Source organism: Staurois parvus, unplaced genomic scaffold, assembly GCF_062004578.1.
Source record: "Staurois parvus isolate SC_StPar_1 unplaced genomic scaffold, SC_StPar_1.0 ptg000154l, whole genome shotgun sequence".
Taxonomy (NCBI): domain Eukaryota; kingdom Metazoa; phylum Chordata; class Amphibia; order Anura; family Ranidae; genus Staurois; species Staurois parvus.
The window spans coordinates 23,147,870-23,160,419 of NW_028317950.1; the positions used below are offsets into that span (position 1 = coordinate 23,147,870).

Consider the following 12,550-nt stretch of genomic DNA (forward strand, 5'->3'; position numbering starts at 1 on the left):
TTCCGTAGGATCGGTGGGTTAGGGGAGTATGAGCTTAGTCTTCACCCCTAGAAAAAACGAGCTGCCGATCCATGCAGTGGGGGCACAATGCCACTGCATGGTAAAAAAGAAAAACATATGTAACTGGATTTCTGCTTTAAGGATTGGTAAACTGCAATATGTACATTTTTTGTGTTTGGGTTTAATACCAAATCCAGGTTCACAGCAGAAGCCCTGAAGTAATTCAGGTGTTTCTCTCATCAGCTCAGTTTCCCCTGCTTCTCCTCCTAGAGGTCAACCTAGAGATATAACGGCTGATGCATCACTACTGTAAGTGGGCGCTGAACTGCTAAGTCAATTCTTAGAGGGGGGCGCAGGGTGAGCTGAGCTGCTTCTTTACTGCTGGGAGAGAGCAGAGTAAGTTGAGCTACTAAGTCACAACTGAGAGTAGGGGAGCAAGGTGAGCTGAGCTGATGCATCACTGTTGGGTAGGGAGAGCAGCATGAGCTGAGCTGCTGAGTTACCACTGGCAGGGGGGATAGGGTAAGCTGAGCTGCTGCATTGCTACAGGGTACGGGGTAAGCTGAGCTACTGAGTAAAAAAACAATGGAAGGACTTTGGTGCTTATGCTGTGTATTGTGTCAATTAATTACTCCACAGTGCCTGGAGATAGAGGTCAGTGAAAGCCTGTTTTCTGACTTAAGAATATATATATATATATATATATATATATATATATATTCTTATCTCTTAACAGTGAAATGCCCATACACAGGCCACAGAATCTTTCATCTTTGTTTACCTCCATCTATTTCTCTATTGTTTTGCAAATATACCACGGTTTGAAGTGAAAAATTTCTCATTTGCATTTCTAAAACTGAGTTCTGGCTCCTAAACTTCACGCACCAGATGGCTTTCAGCTTGTCTGTCTTTTGTCTGCAGTGCTTCTATATACTTATATCTGTTTATAAGATCTTACCGTAGTCTTCTCCAGACAGTGCAGGAGGTGATGATGCTGCAGCTCAAATGCTGACCGATTCTTGATGGTCAGAGCATGTGTGTCTCTGTCCTCCTGTAAAATCACACACATACATGTAACAATCATCAGTACATATATTTTATTGTAACTGCTAAACAAATTGTTGGTGGAAAGTGTTTCTGAATAGCAGTCCTCTGTACATAAAGATATAGTGACCACAAGACTGGCATGTGGCATTTCTGCAAAGATGCAAGAAATTTTCCTTTCATAGAAATTAAAGCCAGAATACATTCATATTTATTTTTTACTTTTGAATAGAGCCAAGAAGAATTAAAAATATATCTGAATACTCAGTTTTATTAAAGAACGGTAGCCCAAACCATATTTAGCCAAAATGATCATTTTAACCCTGATCTCTATGGATAAGAGTATCTTTTTTTAAGACTGTAGCATTTTTGTGTACTTTTCCTTTTTAGAAATCTTCCTTACCGATGTGCATGCACTGACTCCTATCATGATACCTAAAGAAGAAAGTTACTGTGCCAGGATGTTGATATTGCTAGTATTCTTGCAAGAACTGGGCTCTCAGTGATGTGACTCCTTCCAGACCAATACTGTTATGCATATCTCCTGAACAGATTGTACATTTACGTGAATTAACGTGCACTGTAGCTGGGCTCCAAATCCCAGAAGATGAGTATCTGCCAGTGTCAGACATGGCACCAGCATCCAGGTAGGAGGTGGTGAGAACTGAAATAGGTGTGTGTGTGCATGGTGTATACTGTAGATGCGGTAGGGGAACAATGTGGAAAATAAAAAACTTCTGGGACTTTTTTTCTAACTTTTACTGGGTGCAGTTCTGATTTAACTTCCCTATTGTCCCCATCACTTCCTGTCCAACATACCCCTGTCACTGGGACAAGAAGTGAGGAGAAATCTCCTTAATTAAAGATTTATAGATATGTTTTGGAGAGCTGTTTCAGGATTTTGGTAAGAATTTATATCTGTTGCTCCCAGCATTGTCAGTAGTAAGTTGTGTAGAGTGAAGAGAGCCAGACATATGCTTGCATTCATCCTAAGAGTAAAAGGCATAGCCAATATGTTTCAGGGGCTTAACCAACCTCCTTCATCAGTGCTTGTGCAAGTGAGGTTTGTGGGAAAGCTGGACTGAATGTGGGTATCCTGGAGTCAATTTCTCTAGCATGGATTAAAACTCTGACCGTCAGTCTAGCAGTTTGTGCCTCCTTAATTTATAACTCTTCCCACTAAATTTTTGGCTGAGATTTAATCTCAAAACACAGCACCATAAGACAAGAGTAGACTTTACCTCCAGACCGCCAATTTCTTTGTAACGCAGAAATGCATTGGTCGTGTTGCTCTTTGCCAGCCTAATTCTGGCCAGACGGATTTTCTGCAAAAAAAGTAAAAAAAGTGAGGTTGTAATTTGTTTGGAGAGGTGGGTTGCAGTGAGAAGGGTAGTTGTGAGTTTGGTTAACAACAAAACAAGCTTTCACCAGAGGGCAGTCGGAAAAGATAAGTAGCATCAGAACAATGTTGCCCATAGACAACCGAAGTTGATCAGACATGCAGGCATGATGGAACCGCCCTCTAGCTAAGTCTCCACATTTCTGCAGAAAGCTTCATTCACTTCCAAGGTTCTTCCATGGCTTTGCTGACCTAGTAGGTTGATATCAAAGGAGAGGTGAATGGAGTGAGTGATGCAGTCAGACACTACTGGCACCCATAACTTGGGAGAGTTCAGTGGCACTCAAGGCAGGCTTTCTAACCCCTTGAGAGTTCAAGAGGTGCACCTGCTTGAACAAAATAATTTGACTGGGCAGCTCTTGTCTGAGTACACTGACCCTGTGGAAATGATAAAACATTAAAATATACATGAAAAAGCTAACAATTTGAAGGGAACTTGTGCTAGGCCCCACCATTAGCTTATACTTACCTTCCACTTACTCCTCCACCACTCTATTCAGCCTCTAGGAAATAAGAAACATACCCAGCACTTTTGGTTATAAGGACACTCCCTTCATCCCATGTGACAACAGTGGTACTTTGTGATTGGCTCTTCAGACACCCTGCACTGTCACATGGGAGAAGGGAGAAAGTCCCCAGCCTTGTGTAAGCTCTAGGCATCAGCAGCATCACATGGGAGCAGGGCAAGGGTCTTTAGCCCTAAGTAAGCTCTAGGCACACAGAAATGTCAAATGGGAGCAGGGAGACGGTCCCCGGCCCCCTGTAAGCTCTAGGCATTAGCAGCATCACATGGGAACAGGGCAAGAGTCTTTAGCCATATGTAAGCTCTAGGCACACATAAATGTCACATGGATACAGGGTGAGAGTCATCAGCCCTGTGTAAGCTCTAGAAACCCAGCGCTATCACATGGGAGCGAGTGAGAGTCCACAGCCCTGTGCAAGCTCTAGGAACCCAGCACTATTCCATGGGAGCAGGACAATTTTCTAAAGTCTTGTGTAAGCTCTAGGGACTTAGAGCTTTCATATAAAGCCAGGATGAGCTTTCTCAGAAATGTATAAGCTCTAAATCTTGACATACACAGTGTTTCCTCACTTCATTCTCAGCAGGCAAAACAGAGAGGCTGAGCATCAAAAGGACAGTCATGTTCAGTCAATGAAGCTGGAATTAAAATGTACCTGTTGTGCTGAACTGAGAATCACATTATCAATTACTGTCAAAATTCAGTGCGGTCTATTAATTGCAACAATGTAAGACCTCGTTCTGACGTGCTGCAGCCCCTGCTGTCCCTCTGCTGTGGATTGCTTTTCAGAGATCTTTTTACAGGTGATTGAGAGGCGATATGTTGATTCCTCACTATCTGTTTAACCCTAAATAAACTGAACTAAGGTGCCACAACCAGGTTCATGTGGGTGCTGTGCAGGCTCATTCAGCGGGGCAATAATGAAGCATACATACAGGCAGCTACATATCCTTCTTTAAGAGGGCAGTTGAGGATGTAAAACCATGGCTTAACTGCCTTCTTTTACAGTTTCCTGGCCACTTTGTGTACAAGCCCTAGGAGAGAGCTCAGTGCTCATTTTATGAGGGATCCAACCAAATGTTCAGATCAGGCTCTGTATGAATATATCTGGACGCCAGTATTTGCAGCACTTGTTTCAGTATTGTGTAACCCCTAAAAAATAGAGGTTTTTACAAATTCCTTTGTATCGTGCTCAGATCATAAAATGTTGCCAACTAAGATATTTTATGATCTGAGCACGATACAAAGGAATTTGTAAAAACCTCTATTTTTTAGGGGTTACACAATACTGAAACAAGTGCTGCAAATACTGGCAACCAGATATATTCATACAGAGCAATTATGATAAAGATAGTAGCATATTGGTGAACAAAATTCTAATATCTCGGGTTATTACCTGTAATGGAAGGAGTACCCAAGTAAGAACCTGAGATATTTGGGCAGCACAGTGGCCAAACGGTTAGCACTACTAGGGTCATTGGTTTGAATCCCAACCACAGCACCACCTTGTTTGCCAACAACCTACTATCTTCATTGTAAAAACTCAGTATGTATATATCAGGCCATCAGCCATTTGAGGTACTCGTTTTAATATCATTCAGCCCCTACAATAAAATTAAAAAAGAAACGAACATAGTGCAGGTGGGCTCTAGGAGTTGCATATCTCTGTTCACACCTTTGCCCTTGTCAGTGGAGTCACTAACCTATGCTTTGTGAGGCATATGCCTTCTTCATTCCCAAACAGTTACTGGGAGCTCAGGTGAGGGAGAGAGAAGGAGATGCCAGCTAAGTGCAGTATGTTAGTAAACCATTTATTAACATAGGATTAAAAACACAGGAGTTCAGAAAAACTAAGCTCATGTGTAAGTCTATGAAGGGCCGCTCCTCTCCGTCCTGCAGGTACCATTGGTCATGATCTAAAAAGCCATTCTCTGAATACCACCAAAAATCCACCAAAGGGCTCAGAGTATGGGCCCATGAGGGCATCCCCCATCCAGTGCAGAATGGTTTCAGCATCTTTTCCAGAGTGAAACTAACTAGATATATGCACTCAATACCCTTACTCCCAAAATTGAAGTACATACCAAACTATAATTTACAATACTTTGTTCACTATTTTTTTTGCATATAATAGCCTCCTTTGTACCATGAACCTCTTATTAAACTCCATTTTATCTTTTTCACTTACAGTGGACCCTTATGGTCTATATGGACTCTGGACCCATAAGGTCTTGTTCTTTGGGGCTCTTTTTTGTTTACAGTCTCTAGCAACATGCTCAAACATCCATAGTAAGAACTATATATAGAGAAATACATATATATTGCTAGCTAATTCTGTGTTATTGCTTTTAACTAACGTTGTATGCTTATTGCATGTACCCCTTTTTTGTGTGTGCATATACATGTGTATTGCTAGTGTTGCATATAGAAGTATTGTGGAGGTAAAGGTTATACATTTTGTTACAATATTATTGTTTTTATTACATTTATTTATTTTCTATATTTACCATTTATTTTATGCTTATTCTTATTTTATCATTATTTTACACAGTTTTTATTTTTATCATACTGCCAGAGATGAGGTAACTATTGTCTAGCATAGTTAAAGCTGAGTTCCAGCTGAATTAAAAAAATAAAAGTCAGCAGCTACAAAAACTGTAGCTGCTGACTTTTAGAATACAGCCACTTACCTGTCCCTCGGTCCAGCGGTGTCCTCACCACGGTTGGTTTGACCGGATGTCTTCTCTTCCCAGCATCGGCATCTTCAGTTTGGGCACCCGGCTGTGACAGCTTGCGGCTTTACAGCCAGGTGCCTACTGCGCATGCGTGAGTAGCGCTGCGCATGTGAATGGTCCCATAGTCTTCTGGGATCTGTCACGTGTCCCAGAAGACTACAAGGAGGGAGGGTGGAAGACAACTTCGGGTTCCAATCGGCTTAGGCGATCGCACCGGAAGTGGGAGTGGGTACCTGTCAAATTCAGGTACCTGCTCCACAAAGGAGCCAATCCTTAACGAGGAGCGGGGGACAAAGCCTTAAAGCAGAACTTCCCTTTTTGGGTGTAGCTCCGCTTTAGTTGTTGTCCCATGATTGCAGCACATCATGATTGTTTTCTATTTAATCAGTAGTCTCGAGTATACCGTTACGCCTGTAGAAGTAGCTATAGGCTCCAAGCGCGTAGCCTGTGTATCTCTGTGGTCCTCATCCAGTCCTCCTGTGACATCACTTCCGCTGGTGCATTCCAAGCTGGTCAGCGTGGAGTTTCCTGGTCCGTGCATGAGCCGAGTATTCAGCCTCATCCCCATGGCATTCTAGATCACGACCAGTGGTACCCACAGGATGGAGAGGAGTGGCCCTTCATAGACTTACAGATGAGCTTTGTTTTTCTTTACTTCTGTGAGTGTTTTTAATCCTTTGCTAATAAATGGTTTACTAACATACTGCACTTAGCTGGTGCCTCCTTCTCTCTCCCTCTTCTTCCATTATTAAGAGATGGTTACACTCTTAAGGATGGCTGCCACCATTTGACCTTCAGTGCTCAAAGGACGTATACAATTTATGGACTTTTATAGTCACGGCCTTCTATCACCGTGCCCTGATAGCCATTTGACTTCAATATTATTCTGGATAAGTTGCCCCTGTGCGCCAGGATTACCTTTGCTTAGTAGGAGGTTATGACCCCTGGCTAGCAGTCCCCAACACTAATGTAGTGTGCACAACATCCAAACATTTGATGTGATTCTAGGGCCATGGCTGTCTATAGCTTATGTAGTTTCTCTTCCCTCTAAAGCTCCATGCACACTAGCGGGTTTTTTTAAACTAAAAAAAACACAGGGAAAATGCTGGATAAAAATGCCAGTAATAGCATTTTTTTAAGTAGAGTTTTAGTAGTGTTCATAAGCGTTTAGGAGCTTATAGGATCGTTCGCATTTTATTAGCATTTTTACAGTACGTGTAGAGAGGAAAAAAGCTAGAAAAAGGCTGTTAGAAGCATTTTAGTAGCGTTTAGGAGCATTTAAAAATGCTCCAAAAACCTCTACAAAACTATTTTTTTCCTTAGATGGTGAAGTTTAAAAAAATGCTAATAGCCTAAAGTAGTGTTCATGGACACATGGAATAACACTATATAGCATCTAGGGGCAGAAAAAAATATGCTGATAACAGCTTCTAGGAGCTTAAAAAAATACTAGTGTGCATTGAGCATTTTATAGCTTAACACACTGAGCACAATAACATAAACATTCCCCACTAATCTATTTTCTTACCCCATCATTTGCAATATAGAATATTCAATGCTTCTGTTCTCTCATTCCTACTTCCCTGAACTTCCAGCCTTGAATGAAAAGAGTTAACAGTGGACAGTGCAGTCCCCAGCTAGTCTGTTAGCTTGGAGAAGGGAGTGGGGAAAAGGAGGGAGGAGCAGGGGAGTGCCTTGCCATCCTGAGGCTGTGTGTTTCTATTGAGGACACAGTGTAGTGCAAGAGAAAGGAGTCACCCTGAAACAGGAAACCTGGGGCAGCAGTCACTGCACCAGCTTCCACTGGAACTTAGGCAAGGACTAAAAGATAAAGAATCCATATACTCCATAGGTGTTTTAAATGGCTGCTGAGCATACATGAAAAACTGAGGGTTTAATATAACTTTCCTCATGCACACTGGATGTTTCCAGAGCTGCTGTTTTTGCCATTTGGCATTTTTTTCTACAGCCAGTAAACTCCTCAGCATGTTATCCTATGTGTCCATGCACAGAGACTGTAATCAACGTTTTTTTATCAGGGGCGTTTTTTTGGCTGGAAAAACCCCCCAGAACTAGTGGGTTTCTAGAGGAGTTTTTAGCTGTGAAAATGCTCTAACGCTGAAAAACGCAGTAAAATGCGGCAAACTGACCACAAACGCGGCTAAACGCTAATGCAAAAACACAAAAATTGCTGAAAAACGTACGTTTTTAACATGACTTTACACAGCTAACTATACCAGCGTCATTGAAATGCCCAGTGTGCATGGAGCCTAGCATTGGTGATAAAAGCTTTTCTGCATCCAACACGGGGGATTTACTAAAACTGGAGCACTCAGAATCTAGTGCAGCTGCGCATGGTAGCCAATCAGCCTCTAACTTCAACTTGTTCAATTAAGCTTTGTCAGTAAAACCTGGACACTGATTAGTTTCTATTCAGAACTGCACCAGATTTTGCACCCTCCAGTTTTAGTAAATCACCCGCATAGAGAGAGATTTACTAAAACTGGTGCGCACAGACTTTGGGGTAGCTGTGCATGGTAGCCAATCAGCTTCTAACTTTAGCTTGTTCAATTCAGCTTTGACAATAAAACCCAAAAGCTGATTGGTTTCTCTGCACCAGAACTGCACCAGATTTTGCACCCTCCAGTTTTAGTAAATCACCCCCATAGTGTTTATAAAGACTTATATAGCAGCTATCCAAAAGGTAAGGGTTTCTAAACCTGTTTTTTAGGACAGAGAATTGCAATCTGTTTTCCAGGTGTAGAAGCAGTAAAAATACAAATAAAAATATGGAAGTTGGAAGGTAAATTTCCTTACTTGCTGTTGCTTCCTCTTGTCTGCTCTCTGATTTTGATGGTAAATTCGGCTGAAATTGGATACAATGACTGGGACTGGTAATGCAATGACCAAGACTCCACTCAGGGAGCAGATTGAACCAAATATCTTCCCAGCTATGGTGTCTGGAACCATGTCACCATACCTGCAGAGAAATGTTAGGGGATACAGGGAAAATATTATTAGCCAGCATATGCATAACGTCATTACACTGCATTATTCTTCATTTATCATTTATTTTATTCTGTGCCCAGCATAGTGGACATTAATAAACGTTTGGCAGCTGAAGACTGGAAACTTCCTGTACTATGTAGACTTTTTTCCAAAGTACGTGCATTTTTCAAAATGATGCATTCCATATACTGTAACTCACAGTTTACTACATAAATAATAAACAAAATTGCTTCGGAGTCCAGAAACTGACAAGTGTTCCGCACGCTCTAGTTTTATATCCCCCTTTTCTTGCACATTTTGTATGTACAGTAAAAGTAGTTTTGCTTTTTGGCTGATTCAGTTCTCCTGAGTCTCTGGCTTGTCACAAACAATGCTTTTAGATACACTCCAGTAAAACATGAACATTTTGCACTTAAACTCGGAATGCAGTCTCCCTGCGGAATGGTGCTAATTTTTTAAGTCCTGCTATTCATCTACCATTACTGGTATTCTTCTTGTTATATGTGGTTCTCACTCTTCTCTTATTTTTGGAATCACCCTGAATGTAGGGCAGGTGTTCCCAGGTTGTGAGCACTGCCCTCTCAAGAGAGATTATGCAGCAAAGAATCAGAGGATATGAGTTTGTAGTCCACCCAGATGGTCTATGAAAAACTCACTGAATATGGCTGCAGTGCACTGCAGAACATTCAAATTAAAGTAAAGCGAAAGGCTATCTGATCCAATCAGAGTAATGTTTACTGGACAAAATTTTTTTTTTCATTTTATAGGATATTTTCCCTAGAACTGCTAAAGCAGACTTGCAATACTTCACACAACCTGCATATGTGAGGGCGCTGTTTCTCTCCAAATCTGGCATGTCAAGTCAAAGCTTAAAATTGCCAACTCACAAAAATAACCCATCAGTAGCAATATCATTCATTATTCAAGAATTAAAGTATACTTGTTAGCCATGGGCTGTGTAAGCAGCCACTCTGCAGTCTTACCCAGTATTCCCTTCATCAAGAACAAGGCAGCAATGAATGTTGATGTCTGCAATATCAAATTATTTGATGTTCTGTTCTCTAAAATATTTAATCACAAAAAAAAATTGTCTTCAATATATGCAGATGATAGGTGCCCTTAAAATATATATTTACATATATTCACACATACCTGTCAAAAACAATAGAGCAGCCATACATTGGTCAAAGGCAGGAAGCTAGAATAACTGGAAAGATATTATGGCAGCCTACGAAGTTTGAAATTTTATCTCTTTGTAAATCTACGTTCGGATTTCCGACAGTTTTTCAGAGGAAATATAAACATATGTAAGCACAGAATTTCTATTTGCTCAAACAAGCTTTGACTCTTTTGACCGCCAAGGATGTATTACATCTATCATGGCTGTGCCTTCTAAGATTTAAAGTGTATCTATTGTCAAAATGTAAAATCATACTGTATATTCATTTCCACATTGAATTTCAATTATTTGGTTATTATTATTATGGTTCGGTCACTGCTAGATTAGGTGAATACCTGGATAGGTTCCTTCAGAAGAGTGTTCTGGGTACAAAGGCATATTTTAGGGACACAAATGATTTATTACAATATTTGGAAGCTTTGCAATTAAATGAAGAGAAGGACACTTTTGTAGTAACTGCAGATGTAAACTCATTGTATACCATTATTAGCCATGAAGATGCTCTTTTGGCCTTCAATTATTTCTAGTCTATTAATCTGAATGATCCTAACCTTTGTGAACTTACTTTGTAAAGATCCCACACATTTACATCCTGGAATTCTGTGACATGTATTTACTACGCCCTGTGAGTAGGTACAGCTGTGCCACACATTTCAGAGCCTGCCTTCTGAACTACAGAGGTACTAAGAGGAGGAGTTTCATGAGGCGGAGTCAGTATAGGAATTACTGTTTGCAGGCAGCGTGGTACCATGGGACAAGTAGTCCTTAGAAATGGATAGTAAGCAGCAGAGGAGAAGCTGCAAAGCATGCAGGGAATCCAGGAGGTTGTGGAAAGAGATGACCAGCAGACAGGGAAAACTAATAACATGAAAGGAGGTTTTTTAAGTAAGCTTATATTGGATTGTGAAAAATAACTATTATTTGTATTATTTTTTTTGCAATGCTGATGTTATAAAATGAAAGTGTTTGCTGTGACCATAGATTCCTTTTAAAGTGATTATAAAGGTTGTATTTAAAAAAAAAAAAAAAAAAAAAAACATGGTATATTTACCTTCTCTGTGCAGTGGTTTTGCACAGAGCAGCCCAGATCTTCTTCTTTTTGAATTCCAAGCTGGCACTTGTGGCTCCTCTACCCTGCCGAGTGCCCCTAATAGCAAGGCTTTTGGTATGGGGGCACTTGAGTTGGCTTGCTCCCGAGCTGCACCCCTGTGAATGGACATTGTCTATTCACACACAGCACGTGGCTCAGCCCGCCCTCTTTCCGCCTTGGTTCGCTGGCTGTGAATGACAGCGGTGAGAGCCAATGGCTCTCGCTGCTGTGTGAGCCAATAAGGAGAAAGAGACCCAGGAGAGCCATTGTTCTCATGCAAATCACTAGATTGAGAGGGGTCTCAGGTAAGTATAAGGGGGTGCTGGAGGGGAGCTGCACCCAGAAGGTTTTTTGACCTTAATGCATAGAATGCATTAGGGTAAAAACCTTCTGCCTTTAGAACCACTTTAGTACATCAAAGCGTAGGTACCTCCCTGTTGCCATATCTATGGAAATAAGAATGATGTTCCTTCCCCTTGCAGATCCATTCTACAGCACACAGGAGAGACATCATCGGGGGTTTATGTAGACTACAGATGCCTCTGTAAAGTGGACCCATCAACCATTGCATATACCAGTGATACCCAGCCTGTGGGTGCTCTCAGTGTGAATTTCCCAGACCCCAGTCAGGTCTGGATCCCAGCAGGCTGCACACAGAGTTGTAGCACTGTTTGACAAAAATAAAGGGCCACAGTGATCCTGGAGTGTCCAGCTGGGGTTTATTGACAAAATTTCCAGCTAGAACAGCATTAGAGTTAGAGATGTGATTTACAGAAATATTTGCTTTGTTTCGGTTTCATCCATTAAGTAAATCATTTTGTCATAAAATGTATTGTTAGAATGATTCATTTTCGGAATGATTTGCTATTTCAGGATAGTATATATTCATTGTTCCGAATCGATCCGTAATTTTTGGAAGTTCTGTTATTCTTTTATTTCAGAAGATTGGCCATATTCGTTTTAACGTAACTAATTCCTACATATTAATTGGTTGTGTTATTAAGTTGAATACATTTTCCCATTTCCCAACTGACTTTGTTTGTTGGGCTGTGCACATATAAATTAAACAAATAGTTTCTCAACCTCAATAAGAATCTTGATAGAATATTCACGCTATGCTAACTAGAATAAAAACTAATGGATCAGACTCAGTTTGGATCATTCATGATGTCTTTACATTATTTTGGATGCTTCAAACTTTAACAAAAGTCCCAAATTATTGCATCATGTCATCCGAATGAAATCAAGGAATACGAATGCATTTGTTGTTCTCAATATAGTTTATTTTGGATTCACTGAAATTTGTTACTATTGTGATTCGGAGATTCGGATACATCCGAATCTCCAAATAACAAACATTTTGTACGAAGTTCGACTGTTAACGAAATTAACCACACATGTCTAATTAGATTATAACTAAGGGCAAAACTTTTTTTTTAAGTTTTTTTATGTAGTGGAGAAGAATTAAAATGCCAATAAGGTTTTTATTGTTCTCTGTGTCTCTGTTGGGAAGATTTGCCCTCTCTATTTGTCTTGTGTACTGTTGTAAATGAAAGTGAAAAAAATCCCAGA

At 40.6% G+C, this 12,550-nt stretch overlaps 1 protein-coding gene across 1 annotated transcript in view; it reads right to left on the reverse strand.

The window, feature by feature from the left end:
* The window catches only part of KCND1 (potassium voltage-gated channel subfamily D member 1), a 127,138-nt gene that overhangs the window by 45,020 nt on the left and 69,568 nt on the right, over positions 1-12,550 (reverse strand). Inside the window, exons 3-5 of the mRNA XM_089675241.1 lie at positions 8,517-8,679; positions 2,286-2,369; positions 959-1,051 (exon numbers count right to left, since the gene is read on the reverse strand). Coding sequence (XP_089531367.1) covers positions 959-1,051; positions 2,286-2,369; positions 8,517-8,679 — 340 coding nt within the window. The remainder of the gene's footprint in view (positions 1-958; positions 1,052-2,285; positions 2,370-8,516; positions 8,680-12,550) is intronic.